At 41.2% G+C, this 24417-nt stretch overlaps 1 protein-coding gene across 3 annotated transcripts in view; it reads left to right on the forward strand.

Annotated features, from left to right (window-relative positions):
* The window catches only part of LOC112553380 (neo-calmodulin-like), a 31778-nt gene extending 7361 nt beyond the window's left edge, over window positions 1-24417 (forward strand). The window contains exons 1-6 of one of the 3 annotated variants that reach the window (XM_025220553.1): window positions 9648-9968; window positions 18131-18209; window positions 21245-21388; window positions 21782-21957; window positions 22353-22416; window positions 22583-24417. In XM_025220553.1, the coding sequence (XP_025076338.1) occupies window positions 9966-9968; window positions 18131-18209; window positions 21245-21388; window positions 21782-21957; window positions 22353-22416; window positions 22583-22611 (495 nt within the window). In that variant the 5' untranslated portion in view covers window positions 9648-9965 and the 3' untranslated portion in view covers window positions 22612-24417. Of the gene's footprint in view, window positions 1-9647; window positions 9969-14806; window positions 15222-18130; window positions 18210-21244; window positions 21389-21781; window positions 21958-22352; window positions 22417-22582 lie in introns of those variants that run through there. The other 2 variants (XM_025220552.1, XM_025220554.1) reach the window with 2 other exon arrangements.

Genomic DNA, 24417 nt, shown 5'->3' on the forward strand with positions numbered 1-24417 from the left:
CGTGGAAGGAATCAACGTCAAAAACTCCACAGGCAAAAGTTGCAAACAGTCCTCTAATATTGAAGAAGAGTAAAGATCAGGATTTCGGAAGACAAGTGTCGATAGGCACAGTGCTAAAGAAAGTTAGTTAACAATTTATTAATTCAAAATTACTCGGTCCGCAAGGACACAGAGAATATTATTCTATAAACAACTGTGATGTATTTATTCCCATATTGAATGGGGCTTGATAGATGGTGAAATAAACGAAAAGATTTGAAGAGTTTGGTCTATCTAGTTCCTTTAGGAGTATTGTTGGGAGACAATTTTTGGGGAAATATTCTGTATGACCCGAAATGGTCTCACGAGCTATGATAGTGTTTTGTTTTTGGTTTTTTTTTTTCGCTCTCCATACCATGGTTCCACAAGATGCGCTGTATTGTTGTTATTTGTGCACAAAATAACTGAAAATGAGAACCTCAAGATATGTTTGCTGCAAGGAAACTTTTTGATGTTATTAGATCTTAGTGATTAAATACTAATTTAGAATTTGACATGTAAAGAGTTCGTGAGCTTCCATTACAGTCACTATACCATAGAACTTTCTAAAAAGCATTTATTAAAGGCTGCTCAGGAAAATGTGGTTCAACCAGGACTTTAGATATTCTTGCTGTAGGCTTTCAGAATAATCAATTGAGGATTGACACGGCACACGAAAACACACAGAGGCACTGCAGGTACGTCACTATCTAATATGCTCAAAAATGAGCTAAAAATTATTAAAAGCCTACTTTAATTAAAATACGATTATAAGTTTAATTTGTTAAGATGCCTGAAAATTTAATACTATAGAAAATTTTTTGCGTAACTATTATGAAGCCCTTTTAGTATTTGTTTATATAATTCCAAGACAGGGATTATTTTTTTCGCTAATAACAATGCGTATGGACTGCGACAGTCAAAGGTTGGTAGTATATTTGTTAAAACTATAATTAAAATTTGGTTAATGAGTTGTCGGGCAATTTAAGAAGACAGCAGCGGTGGTTTGCACAGCTAGACTTGAGACATTTCAAACTTTCATAAAGATATGGAAACTTTTAACTATCATTGTCGTTATCTGCGTTTGTCATACAGTAAGGCTTTGCTTCTTTCCTTCTTCTATCCTTCGACAGACACGTGTCGACTTGTCTTCTATTCTGTAGCATTGTGTAGGTCTTTCGGATTATGTCAGTGTTAATTGTTCTCAGTCCTAGATTTAGTCCAGCTTTTTTGGTATGTATCTTGGTTGCTGTTGACAAAGCACTGACTCCACATTCCAAAACTGGACAAACTGCTCCTGTGTAAATTGTCTTCAATATCCGTGCATATGATTTCCAGTGTGTTCCAGAAAGCATATTGCTAAAGGTTGCGATTTTATGCACAAAACCTGCGCTATAAATATGCTAGCTGGTCACTAGATGATTATGAGTTCTCATTATTAAAAAATAGTTAATAAGTGCTGATAGCCGTGGTCTTCTTTCTTTTCTACGCTGGCTTTGAACTCTTGTGGGAAACAAATCTTTGGCTCTGCTGAGACCACACATACTTTATATTGACTTTGCAGCTGTACAGTACTAAACATACTGGAAATATATATATATAATACTTTTGTTACATTTGAACCAGATGTTTATAGAGTTGTAGAATTTTGATTGGCCTTAAGGTCCAGGTACGAATGTAACTACTCGGCGTGCGATATCGCAGTACTAACAAGGCTAATGTCTACATGATTTCTTTTTCACGCTTCGGTATATCCATAACACTTTCCTGCTCTTATCCTCATAACCCTTTCCTGTTGTCAATTGAAAAACTGGAATTCAAAGTCTCAATGAGGCCTAAGATAAAGCAAACCTGTTACATTTAGCAATGAATTACTCAAGACTCGACATTAATGTTTATTGTCCTCCACGTTGTTGTTTTGAAGGGGGGAAAAGGTTAATCTATTTAATCGGTAAGAAAAACTTCAGACCAGTTTCAATTCGGTAAGCTATTCTCGGTTCTTGATAAATGTATATACATATAAAATTATTAAAAGAAAAGAATATAATAAGTCGACAAAAGAATTATTTTTAAAATGAGCCATTTTCTTCAAGCTAAAAGAAAATATGAGGTGTATGAGGAAAGTGGGAACAGTTTTATGGAGAGCTTTATTTAAAACCAGTTCAAGCAGACGTTAACCGACAAGTCATACAAGTCTCCTCTCGTTTCCCCATCCCTAATGTTTGCGTCCCCACTGCCTAAAGCTTTCGTTTAGCAATAACTGGCTGTTACTTAAAACTTGAAATGCTGCACCATAATTGTTGACAACTCACCCGTTTTGTCGGTATTACTTGTTGCACTGACTTCCAGATTCACAGTCCTCGCGCTTGGGTTCTCAAAATCCAGTGCTGCTCTGGGTCTGAGGATGCCGGTGGTGATGTTCAGCGAGAACAGGCTGCTGTCTACGGAAGAGGAGACGAGTGTGTACGTTCTCGCTACGTTGCCTGTAAAATAGTCAGCCAGCGATATCGACTGATTCACGTAGTATTCGTATAAAGAGACGCGGATCTCTGTCACTGCTCGCCTCTGACGAGACCGAGGTAGAGCAGCCACCACGTCATCATAGGGTTCCTCCTCCACGAGAGACGAACCCGGAGAGCCAAAGTAGCTCGCATCAGCGACCTTGGAATCCACGACAAAGGATCGCTTCTGCCTGTTGTCTGAGTCGATGCTTTGTGACCAGAAGTTTTTTTCATGAAAGTTTTGGCCGGCGACTTTTTCTGGCAATGACAATAAATTCAACTTTCCCCCAAATCCTTTGTCGGCAGAGACAAAAGTGCACAGAGCTACATACATCGAGACCACGACTGGTAGCATGGGTCTCCTGGCCGCCATCTTGTAGTGACACCCCGATTTCCTGGTCGCTTGCTCGAGTCCCTTTTGATGACTGCAGCCACGAATGTACCTTCACAGTGTTCCCTAAACCAAACCCCACTTCGTCACCTGAGACACATTTGCCGAGAAATCCGAGTACTTAGAACAGGTATACACCACCAAACTTTTGTCTTAACCCATTCCAGAACCAAAACTGGTCAGAACAAAGAAAGTGAACTGCAACAACAACAGTCGTCGAATTGTCCACTACGGGTGAGGCTCACAGCGATTAATGCGCCGTGCGCATGTGCACACGAATAGCTGGCGAGGTTTATCGGCGCAAGGTTAGAGAGTGACGCTAGGTAGTGACGTCAGTGTTTCCGTGGTGTACTGTGAGGTGGTTGTCGTCATCACCTAGCCATCCTTGCCTGGGGAAAGCAGGAACACAGCAACAGCTTTTGCCCGCTCGCTGGCTCAAAATGTGGAGGGCCGAGACAAGGCGGTTAGTTCATGCAGCCCAGGTAAAGCGATGATTGATCTCTAGGTATTTACGATGCATCAAGTGCGGATACTATATGAGTACTATGGCTTCTTGAGCGCCCATGACGATGGAAATTTCCCTTTGCCCACCTACAGAAATACCTGCCTCTCACACAGCGATCCACTCACAATTTATTGCCTCCGCTTCTCCATGGCCATTAGGGTTTAGGGTTCTTGCGCTGACTTTACTTGTTAATTTTTTGTACAAGTATGCTACAGTCTTTAACGCCCATTTCACTATTCAAATATTGTTTCCAAAATATACAAAAGGTGTTCTCTCTTAGCAATTCAACCAGTTGAACATGTTTAGTCACATAGGTTAACTCTGAAACAACACACTAACGATCAGAACCTTCTGACAAGAGGAATGGACTACATTAATTTGAAATACACTGGCAAGGAAGACAATCAAATAAATTATACCGAGCTGGAGATTAACGAGAAGAGATTAAAACACAGAAATTTCCTTGATCTGTTCCATATTTTGAAGGGAATAAACCAAAATATTCAAATCTTTCTTCGTTTCTCTACGAATGATGAAAGCAGGTTGAATCTATCACTATTGAGTAGTAAGTAAACTTGTAAATGAATTGACTGTTGTGATGTGGCCTGGGTCACTCACTTGTAACAGCTGATGGAGGCAATATCCTCAATAAATGACAAGTCCCCCACCCCACAGCTCCTTACTCAATATTCAGTCACCTCTTTCTCTCTAACTACACATCATGTATAGGACTCTTTATAGTTTGGTTTTAAACTTGTCCTTTCCCTTGTACTCTCCTGTTCACTGCACTTTCAAGCCACAAAAAGGTTGTGGCTGCGAGGTCGGGTAAAAGGCTTTGTGTGTGTGTTGAGCATGCCAAATCTATCAATGGGGTATCGATAATTTTATCTGATTAATTTCAATTATCAGTCCGGCTGAGAAATCATTTGGCGATCTATCCAGAGGGACTCGATATGTATTGTACTCCCCTGCACAATAGGAGTTGAGTCGTGAAATAGTTTGGTACAGCTACATGGGGTCTTTACTGCTCATCTTACTTTCCAGTGGGTGAGAAGGCGCCACACAGTCTTTAAGATCACAGCCACTGTAAACCTTCAAGGCTTGAATAAATTGCTCTGAGCTACATTCGGAGGCAGATTGAAAATGTAGGGTGGATTCGTTTGAGACTGACAGTAAAGTTATTCCACGTTGTCCTAAGCTCCAAAGAAGCAAACAGGAAAGTAACAACAATGTGTGTCAAGAACAGAACATGATGGGATTCAATCCCATCCTACCACTCTCCATGGTGAAAACCCCGAAGACAGTAACTGGCACATTTTTTTTTCACTCTCGGTCTGATCGTATTTTTGTGCTGCCTCCTTGAGGGGCATCTTGACCTACGAGAGTCCCTTCTTTCCGACTCCCAACTTACCTCGATTTCTTCTTCGGTTTAGTTGTTACTTTTACTGTCTCTTTATTTTTTTTCCTCCATTATTCTCTATCTCTTCGAGACTTTATCCTCCAGTCCATCTCCCTATATGTTCTCTGTTTTTCTTCTTTCTTGTCGCAGCCACATCTTTCACTATAAACCTCCTGTCTTAGTCTATGCCGCTCTGCCTTTATAAAAATTTATTGCCTCCTCTACACGTCTGCGTGCCTGTGACTCAAGAGTACATTTATGACTACCTTGACTAAAAACGGAAATAAGTCTGCATGTTATCAGAATGAATTTAAAATCCATTTTTAGACTTGTCCAATCTTGGGAAAGTTTTTTCTATGGGTTAGATTTTTCCTTCTAGTGTTTTTTTTTAAGTTTTTTTTTTTCCTCCATATGACCTAAGTTGGGAAATGTGGTGGAACAAGCAAAGACACAGGTTTAGTCTGTCGGCCATGTTTTGGGGATACAGGTAAACGCTGTGCATGCTGGACTCTTGATCTTTTGTTCTACCGTTGTGTCCTCAATATCAGCGAGTGTTAGCCACCTTCTAATCACATTTAAAAAGAAATTTAATCCAGATTTGTTATAGTTTCCTCTAGCTTTTCTCTTGTTTAATAGTTTTTATATAGAGGATGGAAGGGTTGGGGCATTTTTGATGTGGAAACCCGTCCCCCTTACTTTATGGTTTGACTTCTCGCCTTTCCAAGTCTTGCTTCAGCCACGGAAGGAGATTCTCAGTGAAATTTGACTTTTAAAGCTTTGCAAAATACTATGTAGATAATAGCCTTGTAGAAGAGGAGCTTTGTCACTGTTTGATATGGGCGACATAGCTGCGGGCACGTCTTGATAGAAGTAGGTGTGTTTGATGGAAAAAATGTAAAAGTTTGGTAACAGCATGATACAGTTGTAGCACAACAGGGTGTGGTGGAGAGGTAAAGAAAGAAAAGACTGGCTAAAAACTGACTCATGAAATTTAAAACCTACACATGTAAGTGTGCGTCCACCAACACACACACACATTTATTCTTTATATTTCGCATCCCATATCAATCTCCCCATATTTGTCTATCTGCCTGCCTCGCCCATTCCCCTGGAAACCAGTCATATGCCCTATTCTATAAACATGAGTCATTTATATATTAGTCATGTTTACTGTTCTTGACTAACTCATATATCATGTTTCGTATGTACACAAACACATGTACATGGCTGTTAATTACTGTGCCATACACCATGATCGATATCATCATGTGCCTGCCATAGGCCGCTCTTGTAAAACATGGCGACACCTTTATGTCTTCACCTGAACTTGTTGACATGATGGCCAGAGCCACCAACTTTTACAACACACTTCAAACCTCCAAGCGACCAGGTGGTGGTGCATCGGTGAGCTTTCAGAGATCACAATATGCACCTTGCTGAGCTCACACTGTGCACTTTACTCAGTTCAGATGTACTCCAACTTCGCCAATCCTGTTTTGTGAGAAACACGCCGCCAGCAGGGTGCTTGTGTGATGAGGTACCAGAATTTGCATTTTCAAAATAAAATTGTTTACACTGAAAGTTCGTGCCTAAATAAACACCAGTGGTCTGAACAATCAGGATGGTGCATATCTAAGAGCGCTTGCAGTTTTGCCGTAGTCTGCTGCGTAGATTGTGAGAATCCAACTTAACCTTTGACACAAGTCGCAAAGTACCGTATGATATAAATCAGAGGCCTCTTAGGCGAGGTTGGTCAGAAAACAGAGATATTTCAGGCGCTTAGCTGTGGCGCATTCTCACAGCAGAAAGAAGATAGCCTAGTAAAAAAAAATTGAGAAATAACAGAACATGCGAAGTCAATAATAACATGAACATTAAGAACAATATCATTACTACCAAGAACATTAAAATAAAATAATTTACGTAATGTTCATACTGTATATTATATCCTGGCTTCACACATTTTGTCATTATAGATAAGCTTCTTGTTGGTGCCACTAAAATATTTTTCTCCAGACCAGGGAGGTAATCAAAAGAATTGAAAGGCTCGTGCTAAAGCCAGAATAGGCTCCCTTTAACTGTTTGGGAGTGGGTCTTGCGCTTTATTGTTCACAGACTGCCAGATGACAGCGACTTGCTATCATGCTTCTTAATCATTCTACAAGACTAAACGAAACTATTCACACACTGAATGGGAAGAAGCCTTTGCTGTTATATTCAGTGTAAAAATAAAAATTCAAAAACTGTCTTTTTGTGTGTCATTTTTAGCTGTACACTGATCACCAACTTGTGCAATGAACACAAACCTATCCAAGAATTCTCTAACGTTGGGCCATTAGGTAATCTGAACACATCTTCACCATCAGCTATAGACCAGGGTCGACCAAGAAACATGGAGATGCTTTGAGCCTGCTGTCATTACCTTCAAGTCCTGATACACGTCAGCCAGAAAAGTTTGTTTTCTTGGTGGACCATTTGTTACTTCTATTGGCCTTCTTAAGCATAGTTATGTACTCATAGTTTAGGAATTATTATTTTAAAATGAAGTTAACCAGATCATAAAGAAAAATCGTTGCACTCTATTGAGTTTAAGTATGGTGCTGCCTCTGTCACTCGTGAAAGTTGACCAACCCAACGCTGACAAGAAATAAATCAAAATAATGATAATAAAATGAAAAATAGCAACAAAATGAAAAAAGTGTGGATTTACTGACGGGAGACTTTGAATTTGTTTCTCGAAAGATAAAGAGTGCACATGACCCTAGGGTTTTGGTGGGTGGGGGAGAAGAAAGGTGTAAGAATCCTCACGTTGCTAGGAACCAGCTCTTAATCTCTTCTACCCTCCTTGACTTCAGAATCGGAGTCAGGTACTCATTCCACGGCAAGGTAAACAGTCAATCACAGGACCTCTAACCGTCAAGCGACAGAGGTGGGTGTGGCTCGGTCCGACATGTCATCTTACTGAAGACGGTTCACGGATGCGATGAAAGCGGTGGTCACCGAGGCAAACAAAAGAAAACCTAGGTGACTAAAATCAAGTAGTGGACCGGCTGTCCAATAGGGAGGGGGATCTTCTTATGAGGGGGTATGCTGTGTCCAGTCCTGTCTTTTCTACGACTGATAGCTCCAGTACTACTTAGGTGAGGGCATCCTCAAACCACCATGGTCCCCAACTCCTACCCTACATCCATCCCCACCCTTCCCCGTCCTTGCTGACGACACTAGATAAGTTCGTTCACGAGTGTAAGATGCGAAGACCCCCGCCCCACTCCTCTCGCAAACAACAATCATAGAAAAGGCAGGTGCGCATAGGTACAGATATAGATCAGGTCATGCCGGAGTGTGCTTTACCAGGGCCTCGTGAGTGTGAGTTTATTTTAGGTACGAAGCTATTGATCAGTCGACTCCGGGGGTTGGTGAGGCCAAGTCAAGCTGATGCCAATTAGAGAGGGAGTGGAAGGCTTGTTAAAAGAGAACCAAAATAGGAAAATAAGTACTTTTCTGGATGTACAAATATTTATATGGTTGGTGTACATTCATATATATATTTATCTAAAATACATTCGGCTCTTTTTCCTATGTGACTAAGCTTTTATTTAAGGGTCTCGCCTTTTTGTTTTCTATGCATGTAATGTGTTTAATGCTTGTATTGAGCATACACGTATGCTTCAAGAAGTCAGTATTTTCTCTCTGAAAACCATCGATCAGAACGAAACATGTTGTGGGGACGATCTTACCTGTAGTTTAGACATAGAATGTCTCAATACATAGCATTCACTTATCAATTAGATGTCTCTATCGTCCACATTGCAATGCACACACACACACACACACCATTAACCTCATTACATCCCATCACTTCACATCTACAATATTGACACAAAATCCAAAATCGTGTCACTGCCCGGACGGTATTCAGATGGATAGAAAGGATTATAAATACATTTTGGAGCGACCTTCAGTATCTGAATGTTTTGCAGACAAAAATATTTTGCTCCTGACTGGAGAGCCAAAGTGAGGAAAGGGCGATGTCACTGATTTTTTTTTTTTGAGGGAGAAATCAGATAAAGAAGTACCTGATATATACACACACCCAGAGCGGGAGAAAGAGAGAAAGTATATCGTTAATAAAATAAGGAGTGGTCTGGTTGATGACATAGAAACACAGGGTACATTGTAATCTATTCATTGGATGGTAGGGGGTGGGGTATGGAACTAAAGCAACTGTACAGGTATAGAGGTGAAAATGGCCTCTTTTGGGTATGCTAAAGATCACTCTGGTAATATAGTTCTAAATTGAATTTTTTTTGTTTTGTTTTGACGAGATGATCATGAAATAACAACGAAAAGGGATTTTCCGTAGCCAAGATGTAACAGAACTACAGAAAAAACTAAGCACAACTCACTCTCGGAGCATTAAACAACCAGAAATTGTAAATTCAAGTCGCACTAACCGCTCGGATCCAAGGCCAAAAAAAAAAAAAAAAAAAAATCATTCTACATCAATAACTCCTGTAAAAAGATATATTACTTTATTTCAACTATTCAACTATGATTGTGTATGTCCTACATCGACTGCCTGCAAAATATGCTAACATATTCAGCGCGTGCAGCTCTGAGATACGATCTAAAATTAGAAAAACTGTTTTTTGAACTCGACTGTTCTCTGCGATCTCAAAACCCAACCCCCCACCAGCATCATGACAGTGTCTGCACGCTTCTGTGGCGATCATCTTGCTTCTCCGGGTCTGCGATGCCGTTATTTCAGTACCTGCACGTGCCGCTACCGTTCTCCCTGCCGACACGAGGCTGGCACGCCCCAGGTGAACGCGCATGCGCACACGTGCAGACTGGCGAGCGTGCGAGTGGCGTGTCGGTGTGTTTTCGGTGGGACTAATTGAGTTTTGCTTCTTGTGCAGCCTCGCCGCCTGTTGTCGGGAAAGCTGTGCAGATATGTTTGCAGATGACATGACGTCGATGTGTGGAAGCTGCACGGCAAGTCTTCGAGCGACTCGGTGTCCCGGATGTGTTGATGAGATGTCCGGATGTACATATGAAGCGAGGCCCCGCGCGCACACAGTCAGCAGCACAAGACTTCAGCTGCATCCTTTCAGCCGTGTTCTTTGATATTTGCTGTTGTTTCTACCACCAATGGTAAGTCGGCTTACCTTTTCTCTAGTCAGCACCTTGGGGAAACCATTCTTGCTTTAGTGTGCATCGGAAACATGTTTTAGTACTTTCTAAATTGCACACTAGAGATGATCCATTCCCCCCCCCCACTCTTTGTATTGTTTAATGGGGACTCCAGTGGCCGCTTGTCACCCAAAACAGTGACAATGGACCCTCGAGTACAGGTCTCGGCCAAGTTATTTTTTTTCTGTTTATGCGACACCTGTTTACATGGTAGGTTTCTTGTCCTGAGTTGATGACCCAGTCCGCTGAGTCAGATAAGTATATGAACAACATTGAGAAAAGAACAAGAAAGGACTTTAATACCATTGTTCGTCATCAAGCAAAACATAATTACAATTATTTCACTCTATGATCACTAAAGGAGGTTTTAGCTTCTCACTCCCCTCTCTCTCTCTCACACACACACAGTTTAAGTAATGATGTGCTTTCGTTCTTTGACCCTAAATACAAGTATCGACTTTCTGCTCTGTAATGTAAATACACTTAAATATTATTTTTCTCCAGACCTGGGATGAGTAAGCCTCTTGGCTAAGTGTCAATGCTGTGTTTAGCTTTTTCATCCTTCTCCAAATCCCCTAGTAATCAAAGACTTTGCCGAGAGAGAAAAACTAAAAAAATGTTGGGCTGAACAGCAAGTGAAGAAAAACTGCACTGAACCCTGACAGCCACGTGCAACAGCCTCCAGTTTCACAGTTACATGCGAGTGGGAGGGAGAGAGAATGGAGAAGTAAAGATCAAAGAACCTGGGGTGAATATTATCATAAGTAATTTTCCTTCTCCCCCGCCTCCACCTTTCCTGCACTCTGTTCGAGTATTTCCTGTCGTCTCTGGAAAACACTCCACCCATAATTCTTTGCTCGTTACTTCGTGTCTTCATCCGCCCACCGATCGATTCCTCTACCCACCGGTAGTCACTCACAAATCTTTCTCGTCGATGCAAACAAGCAACATCTAAGATGTGTGATAGTACAGGCGACACGTTGTTGTCTGTTTGCACCTGAGATTGTTTCTTTGTTTACCTGCTTGGTTGATTGGTTGGTAACGGTTTTATTCCCTGCATTCGATCTGGGGCTGTATGAGCCTTGATATTATTATTTCCACTCTTTCGGCTGACGCTACCAGTTCTATATATATTGTCTTGTTGGCAGCTTACATCTACGCAGGTAGTTATGCGCTCGGCCTCGCGACGTGAAAGTATAATGTATGTACAGGGCATGACGCCCTCGGCAGCACCAAAACTTAAGTGCTCTCCGTTTGACGGTCGGGATAGAGTTGAACTCATTCTGAGCCGCCAAGAACCAGGCAACCTGCAGATTACTGCTCGTAGGAAACAAGTCGCTAACTGCTTTGTGTAGAGTGCTTGTTCTGAAAGCGTACCCGGCTTTAAACGTGTATGTTAACGCCAGAGGGTAAGTCATGATGGACCGGGAGGAGACATGAACAGGCCGGATCAACCCCACCGTAGTCATAAAAAGGGTAATTACTGTCAATCGCAAATTCGTGTTGCCATCATTGCAAGACATTGGATTGCAACGTATTGTAGATCGGGTAGCTATCCGCCTCTCACTCTGTTCACAACACGACAGCAGGTGTGTTTTGTTGACATGACAATCAGAGCAAAATCCTCCTCGGTTCACTTGACGTGTTTGGAATAGAAACAGTGGACAAGCCAGTGTGAAACAGCCTGTCTACTCGAGCTGTTTGTGCCACAGCCACCAGCACTGCTACAACGACTAACAAACAAACAGAGTTCATGAGAAAAACTACATGTATTCGACTATTGACTATCTCATGACCTTCTCTGTTCCCAGGTCAGTGAGGTTACACCTGCTTCATGGCTAAATATTTCTCGTGTGGCACAAACTTGGCATGGCCGTGAACTTTCAAGCAGGGATTAGGATGTCAAAATAAATAAAAACCTCTAAAATTTAGTCGGTGTGTTGTGTGCTACTGTTATTTCGACAAACTGTGACATCTTAGATACATGTGCTGTAGTTATAGAGCAGGCTTAAAGAGACGAGAGAAATGGTAAGCTGGGACAATTATTAATTAAAATTTTGGGCTTCAAATAAATCGCTTTCTTACGATCGCGTAAAACACAGCTTTGGGGCATCATGAAGGCTGCACGTGTTTGTGTACTCTTTCGAAAGAAAACAAGACGAACTCTACTGCGCGACGAAGGCTAACACAATCACCTTCCCCCTTAAAAAAAAGTCCATCAATGTCGCGATACCGTTAGCACTACCATGATTTACAGCTTGAGTGTGTGAAAAATACGGAAAGCTTACAGTTTACAGAAAGGCATAATTTACAGGAAATATGTAAACAGACTTGGCTTGCTTGCATTCAATCTTTAAAAAAAAAAATTAAGGTTACGTGCTTTCTTTGTGTGCGATTATATTACAAATTTTGCTCCCAGTTCAACCAATGTCTGTGCAAGGGACACCAGAGGAGGTTCATTCTACATTTCATTTTGTTGTTGTTATTGTTGATGTTGTTGTTCTTGTTGCTTTTGGCACACAGTGATCGTTGGTCCGACTGATTCTGCAATTGATATATCGAAGCAAGCAGTAGTTGTATTATAACACTTTCTTACTATTTGTAACATTATTTTCTGCCGTGCATCTAATTCACTCTACTTTGCATCCAGCGATGCATGGCAAACATTGTGGTGCCTCATTCACCTTTTCTGTCGTACATATAAACTAAAAATAGTAACAAGAACCATCGGCAGGCTGGTGTGTACCTGTGATGTCAGTCTTCTGCATCGTTGTAGTGCTAAGAATGATAGAAGACAGGAGACACCGATGCACGGTTTTGTAGCATGGTGCTAACCAACCGCCCCATCGTGCCTGGCAGACTTCCAGCGGAGTGCACTGTGTCAGTCTTGGGAGAAATGTACTTTGTGCTCTGATTACACACTGAATGCACCGTGGAGTGGTAGAATCTGTTTCTCAAGGAATGTCTTTACTTTGGGTGAGCGCGTAGTTTACGAGCAGCGCCTGCGTGAACAAGAGAAGCACAAGAAGACACACCCACAAACATTTAAACCACAGACACATGCTACTAACTCAGATACATGCACACGTAAACAGGTGCAAGGCACATATACACACACACTCAGCCCTCCTCCACACATACTCATATTATTCTCACGAAAAGATAAACAGAGATGCACACGGAGAGTTTAAATGCGTGTAATTGCGCCGCAAAGACCTCGGACCATTCATCACTCCTGTCAGTTTTGTACAGCTCTTCCCCTCCATCTCATTAATAACTGAAGTGGAAGCAAAGACGAACACAATTGTGCCCCGATGTCTGGTAACTCTCTATCGGAATGTTCCCATGGAAACTCGTCACCACATCAGTCATGCTCTTCGGCAGGCTCTTGTGCGTGTTTTCCTTTTCTTTTTTTCTTTTTGCCAGTGAAGTTACACCAGCGACCCACAGGAGGCAACACACCGCAAATAAAACCGTTAGTTTCATCTGTCTCCATAAATGCACTGAAAGTGTTTTAGGAGAAGAAATGAATGAATTAAACAGGAAGCACATGTAGCACTCGCTATTCAGGTTATCTAAATGATGTCGGTGCGGGGAAGACTGCGGGTAGAGAGATGATAGTGACGCAATTGAAAGATAGTTCTGTTAGTTTGCACTCGTGTGTGTGGGGTATGTGTATGTGTGTGGTGAGCAGACTTCAATCATTGCAGCATTCGTTGAACCGCGAGGCAAGCAGCTGCCTCCTCGTTGCTGCCACGTCTTTCTTCTGCTGCTGCAACATTATTTATAGGCAGAGGTATCCCAGTGGGCCCTGGGAAAGTATCTTGTAACTAGGGGAGCGCGACACTTTACGTCCTCCTCCTTCAACCTCCCCGATAAATCAGAAACTCATCACTGGCCTCGGTGAGCTCGATTCACCATTTGCTTGGTCTACAAGACTTTCTCTCTTCACACACACACACGCACTGAGAAAGGAAGAAAGGGGGATCACATGAATACACCCGACTCATGATCGCAAGAAAAAAAATTCTTTTTATTTTCAACTTTGTGATGCACCACCTCGCAACGTGATTCAGTACCATCGTTCGCGCGTAATCTCACAGGGGAGGTAAGCACGACATTCTGGGCGCGGTTAGCATCCCTGACATAAGAAGTAAGGGAGATAAGCTCGTACATCTCCACGGACCAGCCGCTGCCAGAGGAGCGCCGCGGATTATTTTTAGCGCCTCAACATGGAATCTTCCTGAATTAGTTGGGTTCCCCACTCCCGCCAACAGAGAACGCGGTACATCGGAGGGGCTGGGGCTTTCTTCTGCTTGATTCTTCTTTAACGAAATGCCGGCCGTCTTGATCCAGCCCTTCCTTCCTTCAAATTAATTAACCAAAAGGCAGCGGCTGCGTGACAGTAGAAGTATGTGCACGAGTTGTGTGCCTTTTTACACGTGTCCGAATTGACACAGGCGTGTACGCACGCACCACACGCACTCGCACGCGCGCGGCAGCAGATATTCACAAACATAGGCCAAATACAAATATTGCGCACATTACACAAACAAGCGACACATTAAAATAATTAATCCTATCATCCCCTCCACACTCACGCGTACACTCACACTAAGGGAAATAAATTTAGTCAGTATACACTACATATTTTGTTTCAGTCTTGATATATATATAAAAATTTGAGTGTGAGCATCAAACACATGCTATGCGTCATCAAAACTCCAGACTTTATTTAAATGTATAATTAGCATATATTAAAGAGAGAGAAAAAAACTAAGAGTCGACGGGAAGTGGATTATACCAACATTTAAGAGAATCAGACAAACGCACAGACAGACCCTTAACCGCATTGCCAATCCTTTAAATTAAGACCCCGGCACACCTGTGGCGCCCTCCCTGCCTTCACCGCTTTTTTCAAGCCCGAGGTCGTGTCACAGGCGATGGCCAATCAAAACGTTCTTGTCTGAGAAGTGGCTTCAGTCTGCGTTTGAAATCTCACACCAATCACGGAACTACCGGCGCACAGGATGTTGCTGTTACAAAATGACAGGAGGAAGGGTGGTGGAGCATCTCTGGTACACATGTCGCCACTTGACTAAACAAGTCTCTTCTCGTAGTTTGGAGACCCCTCATCTGCATCTTTATCATTAGGATTTTTTTCGAAGAAAATTTCAGCGTTCTGTGAATGTTATGGAGGATTCTGATGGCCAGGTGAGTGTTGGCACGCGTTTACAATACGTCGATTAGTCCTAGCTGCGGAAGTTTGAAATTCAACAAGTTGTTTCCCTCTGTACATGTGCATCCCAGTACAGACCTAACCTGAGCATTATTCAGCAGCTACAGTTTTTAAAATATCCTATTCCTTTGCGAGCCACGAACGAGGTTATTCCGTTTACAGGCCGATAGTCAGTGCAGCTCCCGTTACGCATCGAATCTCGCTGGCAGCAATGAGGTTCACCGAGACAAATTTATGTCTTGTTGATGCAGAAATAACTTCAATATCACAGAAACTCTAGCCAGATACTCGTACCTCTAAACTAGGGTTAGGTAAACTAGGTATTTTGCATGACTGTACATTGAAATTAATACTGTCTGTGATCTGTCCTGTATTGCAATATCGTCAGAACTACTAAATAAGTTATGTTTACCGGCTAAGGACTTAAGCTCAGAAATTTTCTGCCATACAATGTTAGACATTTAACCCTTATCGCAGACTTCAAATCAAACTTAAAAACACACCTGTTTCACTTTTACTTAAAGTGGTAAGTCTGGTATCGTTTTGCTTGATTGTGTAATGATTGTCATATCTGGAAGGTGCTGTGTTCATCGCATTTTATGAATAGTGTGCGTGACTCAATAAATGCGCCTGGTACCTGCTGAATAGCCGCCTTGTAGATGATGATGATTGATGATGATTGATGGATGATAATTGATGATGATGATTGATTGATCATCATCATTATCATCTAGCGAGAGTGGTCCCTCAAAATGTTTGGTTGAATGCAAACCGTTGGAATGTCAGTAATGCCATTAGCGTTTATCAAGACTAACAGTAGTTGGCACTGAGGATGTTTGGAGACTGCGGTGCTGGGGCCACGCGGCGGCTCAGCGTCTTGATGGACCGTTGAAGTTTTCTTTTCACTCGTGTTATCTACAGTTTCCTCGCTGAGGCTCACTCCTGCCACGGATGTGTGTTTCCGACATTCCGACCATAGCAGGTCTCATTGCCCTGAACTCTGCAACCTCATTCACGATAATCTCAAAACGGGTTTCTGGTCTGGTCTGGGCATCTTGCGCTCTCTCTCCTTCTTTCTCACTCTCATGATGTAATATAAATATGTGCGTATACAAGTGGATGTAATTATGTTTTTTTTTTATTTCAAGAGTACACTTTTCCCTCTGTCAACATGTTTACTTTGTTTAATCTTAATATAAGACACCTGTTCCATTGCTTACATTATAATATTAATGGAATGGCGTGGATACCCTGGTGTGGGAAGCTCACGAATCCAATTGTATGTCAATGGCCTAACAATAAAGAATTTAATTCTTTGAGTCTTGAGTCTCTTCTCTCTCTTTCTCTTAGCCTTGTTCTCTCTTCCTCTCTCATATTTGTTTATCCATCTTTACGTCTCTCTCTCTCTCTCCGTCTCTACCCTCTCTATATAAACATTTCTCTGAGTCTGAACTTTTCTTTCTTATTTTGCTCGTTTATTTGTTCCCAGTCTCTTGTTCATGTGTTTGCGTGATGCTTTTTATTCATTTATTCTTTTATTTTCTCTCGACTATCTACCCTATCTTTTTTACACTCATATAGAAGAGAGAGAGAACTAAAAAGCTTGTCGAATGCATGTTGACTTGTTGAATTATGCAGAAAATCGACGTATCTAAATGTTATCGTTTAGAAAGTAAAACACGAAATAAGGTTAGTTCACATGAAAGCCGTGTGTTTGGCTCGTAAGACAGATGGAACTGAGATCTTTCGAAAATCTCTCTTAAGAGGAGAGCACGTTGAAATGTGTGAGTGGTGTTTACACACAGACCTTGAAATAGACGGTGTTTACAAACTGCCTCAGTAGGCTTGAACTCACAGACAATTACAAGAAAGCAGACAGCGGCGCCCTGAACTCTTGTGGTCTGCACAGCAGACGTCCTACTTCATGCACTTGCTCATCTCAAATATCAATGTCTTCTTCTTCTTTATCATCATTCTCGTCATCGCTATCATCGTCGTCGTCATCGTCTTCGAAGGCAGGTGTTTATCATTTGTCTTCCTCGGCTTTGCTTCCGATGCCGAGTGTAGTCGGCGCCGCTCAGCAAAGACCTCGCCAGCTACTTTATCGCCAACAAGCAATGCAGGTCAAAGGACTGAACTCGTATCCTCCTTTCTCTCTGTTGCTTTTCCGGGTGCTTCAGATCTGTGGCAGCAACGCAGCTGGTACTCTTTGCTAGGTGCAGATGAACTTGCTGTACTCCGAAAAAGAAATTTTATGCATGGTTAAATGAATACGATCCAACAAGACGACGGCAAAGAAACAAAAAAAAAAAAACAAACAAAACAAAAACAAAACAAACACACACACACAAAACTAAACAAAAACAACAACAACAACAACAACAAACAAAAAAAAAAAAAAAAAAACAAACTGTGAGACTCTTTCTACTGCTAGTCGATCTGGATTCCTGCTTTTCTCATTTTCGTTGTTCAGTCCCGTTCATTAAAAATGTCATGTTCGTGCGTGTGGATGGTCTATGCGTCTTCTTTGAACGTTCATTTAACCGTGAATGAGGACTAGCGCTTCTAATACATCATTATGAAGTCTTCGTGTCATAATATATGCATTTACTTCTTTTTTTAAATTGACATATGCTCACCAGATTTTTTAGATAGAAAAACCAGTCTCAGGCCTATATTATATGGTAATACGTATACGTGCATAGGTCTCATGCATGGTTTTACACCTACTTCTTTATGTGTGATAAAAATGCTAAATCTAACTTGAGATAATTTAAAGGAGAGAAGAAAAATGTAGAATAATTTGGGTACAGTGGCGCATCGTGACTGTCGGGTCACGTGACTGACAGGAGGTCTGATCTTTCTTTGTCTTTCTGTATTTCAGGAGACGAAGGACAAACGTCAGCGGAGACCACCCAGGAGGTTCTGCAAGAAGCACATGTTCTCGGATGAAAAAATTCAAGGTAAGTTGAACTTTGAAACTTTGTTTAAATACGTGGTACTTGTGTACCTGCGTGGAGTTCCTTGGCTGTGGTCAGAAACCACAAAGCGAACATCTCGCTCTATAAGGTATTTCTTTTATAGTTGTGTGTCTGCACAATTTCTTTTCAGGAAATTTGAGCGTAGGTTTACCAATAATTTGTAACTGAATTGATCTCAAAAAGTACACAACTTTTCCCCATCTTTATGCGGTTATCAAAAGCACGGCTTATGAAAATATACTTTGGCTGCGGATAGCGCTGATGACGTCATACGCCGCTTTCGCCGTTGGGCTAGGAGAGTTCAGCGAGGTACAGGTTTGGTTTGGTTGTATCCCGAGAACGGACTGACATGTATTCACCAGATGTGGGGGATATTGTAGCTTGCACTGTGCATTACTCAGTCAATAGGGAACAAAGCCAATGCAGTCATAAACTTATATCCGGGCCTCATTAATGCATAAAATGTCGAATAAGTACATTACACGGTCGTCTGTTTCTGAGAGCCACCTCTGTGATTGTCCTTTTGGAATCTGTGAATGGTGTGCAATGCACTCCACGAACACCACTGTCGAAAGTGCAGTAGATGGAGTTCACCAAAAACGTTTCAGTGCTAACTTTCGGATAATGTTTGTCCCGCTCCCTAACAAAAAAAACAACAACACAACAACAACAACAACAACAACACTGATTGAGACTTTTCCATATCTTTATATTTCTTGGCTAGCGCATGAAGGCCTAGAAAAAAAAGTAATCAGCATTTATGGCTTGCAAAAAGGGGCTGTTGGTGTTAACTTGATTGTTTCTCTTTAAAATGTAAAGGACGATAGTGTGTGTGTGTGTGACGAGTGCGAGAGAATGTTCGGATGCTGGTATGATATTTGCAATTTAATTATCATGGCTGTCGCTGAATCATGTTTGTTGTGCATGGTCACTTGGCGAAACAAATTACTTATTTAGGTGGGAATAATCGGTAATCCCCATGACCATGCCATGCGGACTATAGCTCGATAATTCTCTGTACTTTAAACCAAAGAAACAGACGGTCACCATTTCCCAGATTTTTAAATACAAAATGACTTTCGCTTGAGATACATAAAGACCTACCTAACAAATTACAAAAGGTCTACACTCATTTAGAGCTAGGTAAAGTGCAAAGGCAAATCATAGCCTATGTGCTATAGGGTCAGTGTCCATAAGTGTCTCTGTGTATACGGAATGCCGAACGCCGCGTAAAAAAAATTCTTTTCGCCTATTCTACTTTTCCTGGTAAATCAGAAAGGAGGGGGGAGAGAACTTTCCAGCCAGAGACCCCAGCAGGTTTCAAACCAGAGACTTTCTGCACCCCAGAAGAGCCCTAGTCATGTGACTAAGGAATTCCCTAGTTGAGGTACATGAAGCGTGGTTGGCGGTATTTAGAAACGGAAATTTCTTATTGCTAGCATTATTCAGAACTGATTGCTGAACACGTTTGAGCACTAGATTACCATTGATTGAAACCTTGAGGGTGTTTAGCTGCTTTCTGATTACTACACGAGTTCTTCATTATCGACACATGACCGCGAAAGCGGAAATATGTACTTTCTTGTCAGGTTCAGGTCCCTCTAAAACGATGTGTTTTTCCAGCATAATGATGATTTTGCAAAACTTCCCAACCAGAAAGCAAGAGAAAACAAAGGAGCATTTCATGTTGTGAGAAGATCGTTTTGCTAGGACCACATGGATATGTTTACATGCACTCACTGTACAAGCGTGCTTGGGGTGTAAACCAATTGAAGAAAACCAGACCAAGCCATAATCAATCACATCTGTGAATCTGGTTCTCATCGGAGGCCATTAGCCCACTTTCTGCAAGTAATAAGTGCCCTGGATTAAGGAGGTCAATGGAAAACTCAGAGAACGTGTTTTACGTACAGCATAGGACTTCTTTAAAGGCAATATGATATACTTAGTTTACAGGTAACATATGGTTAAGGCAACATAATATAACATGTAGGGAGGAGACGTGTATGTCTTCTATTTCTTTTACTTTCTCTAGGGTGAACATCCTTCTTTCCCCGACCACCAGGAATCTCAGTTTTATCATCGACCCATCATTGCCTCGTGAATCCCATCCATACAATCTGCAAGTCTGTCTTCTCTGAACTTAGCAGAATCAGTCGCATCTGACTCTTCCTGTCAGCTTCTGGCAACGAAAAGCTCACGTCTGCTTTGTGTTGTCTCGGATTGATTACTGCCTCTCCCTAACCGTCTACTGAACAAGTTTCAGAGAGCTGAGAATAATGCCGCTCGATCTTCCGTGAACAAAAAGTAGATAATCATACATCCCTCCTCTGTGAGCTTCATTGGCTGCCAGTCGGAACTCGCCACACTGCACTACCCTTGTCATCACGGCCTTGTTCCAGCCTTGTTCCAGGTTACCTGTCTAACCTCCTGACATCTTTTGATCCGTCTGACTCTTTGGTCTTCTTGTGTTGCCTCCTCTCTGTTCCCCGCATTAGACGAGAGGAATTCAGCAGTCGCTTCTTCCTTCTCTAGTCCCACTTTGGAATTATCTGGCTTTTTTTTATATCGAACTATGTGTTCGAAGCTTTCAAGTCCAGCTTCAAAACAACTCATTAAAAAATGTCTTTCCATAACAGAGCGAATTCCTTTGCACGCTACCACGATACCATCCTTGTTCAGACACTTGTGTTAATTGTCATTGGCAGACTGTCGGTTTGTTGATTGTCCTTCCTTGCCGATTCCTTCCAGCAAAATTATATTTTTGTCATGGTATCGTCTGTTTGTTGACGCTTACGTTTGTTTTTGTATTTTGTTGTTTTTTCGTGTGGTTAACTGGCAGGTTTTCTTTTTTTTGTGGGTTTTTTTTGGCAATCTTTCGAGTACAGTTCATTGAGCTCGCATCCACATGGGTAAATGCGCTTGAAAAAGTCTCTTCTTCTTCCTCGTCTTCTTTCTTCGTTTTCCTTTTTTTTTTTTTCTCTTCCTGTTATACTTATATCAGTTCCTGTGTGCAGAGATTCGCGACACATTCAACATGTTCGACAAGAATGGCGATGGCATGATCACGTCGGAAGAACTGAGCCAGGTCATGATGTCTCTGGGCCACAGGCCCACTTTGGGCGAACTCAAGGCTTTCATCAGAGCCGTGGATACTGATCGTGAGTTCCTGTCATTACAAAATGGAAACTATTTTAACATCATTCGTAGAACACCTTGCATTCTTTACGAGGAAAAGATCAGTGTTAATAGGGGAATCTGAATTTTGTTATATTTGTGCAAAATGTGGGCATAGATGTCTAAATGTAGGTGTGAGAGAGGATAATGGTTTGTATGGTATTATGCGATAGAGAGAGGAAAAGATGAGAATAAGAAAGAAAATAGAAGTATACACTAGTGATGGTGAATAAATGATTCTGTTTGTGACATTTAAACTTCGTCGCTGTTTTTGCAGGAAGCAATAGAAAAAGTCTAAAAGTAACAGCGTTTTTGATGACGACTCTGTTTAACTTCTAGCGACACTCGTCCCACTGACAGTAAAATATTTGTCGCAGGAAGTGGCACGATAGACTTTGACGAGTTTGTGGACATCTTTGCACGCAAGGTGACAATGGACCCTGAGGCAGAACTGAAGGAGGTCTTTCGTGTGTTTGACAGCGACCATGATGGGTTCATCTCTCCTGCAGAACTCTACGGTGTACTTTCCAGGCTAGGAGAGAAAATCACCAGAGTAGGTCACTCTACTCCTATCATTTGCTCCTCGTACTTTTAAAACTTTCCTCCATGATCTCTACTACTTTTGTTCTCAAGCGCAATTTTTTATTGTAAACAAGAAGTTGAAATGGAACACAAAAAAAACAAAACAAAACAAACAAAAACAACAAAATAGAATTGAATCAAATCCTTAAGTTGGAATATGTAGGTGGTCTGACGAACAGGAATGTATATTAGCCATTGTAGGACAGAGGTAGGTCATTTCCAACAGCCTCAAAAAGCTATACTTATGTTCATCTTTCTTTTATCTTGTTTGTTTTTTTGTTTTTTGTTATGTAATCTCTTGTAACTTTTATTGCTTTATGTTTTGTAAGAGCCACTGATGTGGTTTTGTTCTTTTTGTGTTCCTAGCAAGAGGCTGAGGAAATGGTGAAGGAAGCTGACCTGAATGGTGACGGCAAGGTAGATTACTCAGGTAAGATTAATTTGGTTTGTTTGGGTTTGGTTACAAAAGGAAGCATATTATTATATCATCATCGTCGTCGTCGTCGTCGTCATTATTATTATTATTAAAAATTTACATTATTATTTTATGTTTTCCATTATTCAAACTAACGTTTCGTCTTCTTTGTTACTTTCAGAATTCCGAGCAATTCTTTCTTCGCGGTGAACACAAAATAAATTATCAGTACATCAGGAAGACAGAGAAATTGTGAACACATCAGTACCCTCACAAACTGTGTTGTGGAGAAAACTATGGTGTCTGTATTACACTGTGACTTTTGAACTGCACATCAGATTTTTACGCCCTTATTTTAATTTTATATATTTACATGTGTTTTATGCACAACACACATATCTGTTGAATATCAACACAAAACATTCATTGTACTGCGTGCAACTAAAATTTAATGTTTCACAATGTTTAATGTTTCATTGATGTAGGGGACGCTACTGTGAAATACTCACACACGAGTCGAACAAGAGTTGTATCCCTTGCAATGCGATGTGCAGACGATTCATTGTTTCGGGGGAAATCTTTCATTAACTTCTGGTATCTGCCTTTCTCGTTACCTGTGTCAGCATGGGAAAGCATTGTGTACATGCAAAGTCTAGTCTGCTTTATCCATTGTTTCTGTCCCCTTCCCCCACCTGCACAAAAATATCACATTCACCCTCGCCTAGCGCGAGTAATCTACACTGAACTTCACTACCGGCCTCATCAATAAATAAACATCGCCAGGGAATTCAGGCGAATGATGCAGGGTGTGTTGTCAGCAACCATGTTGCACAAACACGATGTTTACTTCGTGAAATGTGGCTAGTAGGTTTAAAGCTTTTCTAAACAATGGACATTAATGGACTGCGCTGGAGCTGCTGGCTCACAGGTTATAATCATTGTGAGAGCATCGCAGTTGCTCTCGGGGTGAGAGGTCAGAGGTGAGCCTACGTGCCTTCTACGAGGTGAATCGACGGGAAGGCAGGAGAAATAGTGAGATTATTCGCCAGACACCTATATATCCCTTGGCAGTTATTTTTCTTCTACACAAATGCTACATATGAAGACAAGAATTAAATTATGTGGATCAATCATTATCATGTCTTAAAGAACTAATTCTTGTGTCTTATTGTTTTACTTGTTGCAAATTTTTTTATTTTTTTTGTAAACTCACAAACACTGATGTTTTGTGTTAACACTTTTATCATTCTCACCAATCCTGCATTTGTACTCAGTGACTGCAAAAGGAAAAATTTTAATCCCTAAGATTTTATTTTTTATTCTTCTTATTATTAGCAGTAATAGTACTCGCCAGGATTGATGTTCAAGTCTGTAACTTAGCAGCTAAAATCTTTGTGTACCAGTCGATACGTTTGTAGTCTGCCAACATCACTATTTTCTCATTCTTCCTAAGCTTCGAGCTTTGATCGAAAGGATCACGCTAACCTTTCGATCCACGGCAGTCAAATTGTTTGCTCAAGCGAAAATCCACAGTGTACAGTTGGTCTTACATTGATGTTGAAAGCACTAATGGCGCTACCTGACCGTAACGATTTGGTTTCACTCACGCTTCGCCTACTTCCCGGTAATTGTCTGTTTGTCTGGTCCCTAATCTGGTATGTATGCTTTCTCAAAATATGAACTTGATGGATTTTATTTATTTTTCTAAGGAAACAGCAGGCAAAATATTTTTTTATGTGAAGAGAAAGCTTTTTCTCTGCTACCTAAAAGCCGTTCTCAACAGTTCAAAATAATATGGACTAACTTTTGACCAAGCCTGATAAAAGTTTTGTATAATTATCATGCTTTTATATAATTATCATGTTTTAAAAAATTTTGCTAAACTTGGTCAACGGTTAGTTTGTATTTGACCTGTTTAGAATGGCCTTAAGGGCTGTGTGCTAAAGTTGACCTCATCTGAACCTGCCTAAAAAATACTTTGTGTGATTTTTTGAATAAATTCCATCTATGAAAAAA

This window comes from Pomacea canaliculata, linkage group LG12, assembly GCF_003073045.1.
Source record: "Pomacea canaliculata isolate SZHN2017 linkage group LG12, ASM307304v1, whole genome shotgun sequence".
NCBI classification, from domain to species: domain Eukaryota; kingdom Metazoa; phylum Mollusca; class Gastropoda; order Architaenioglossa; family Ampullariidae; genus Pomacea; species Pomacea canaliculata.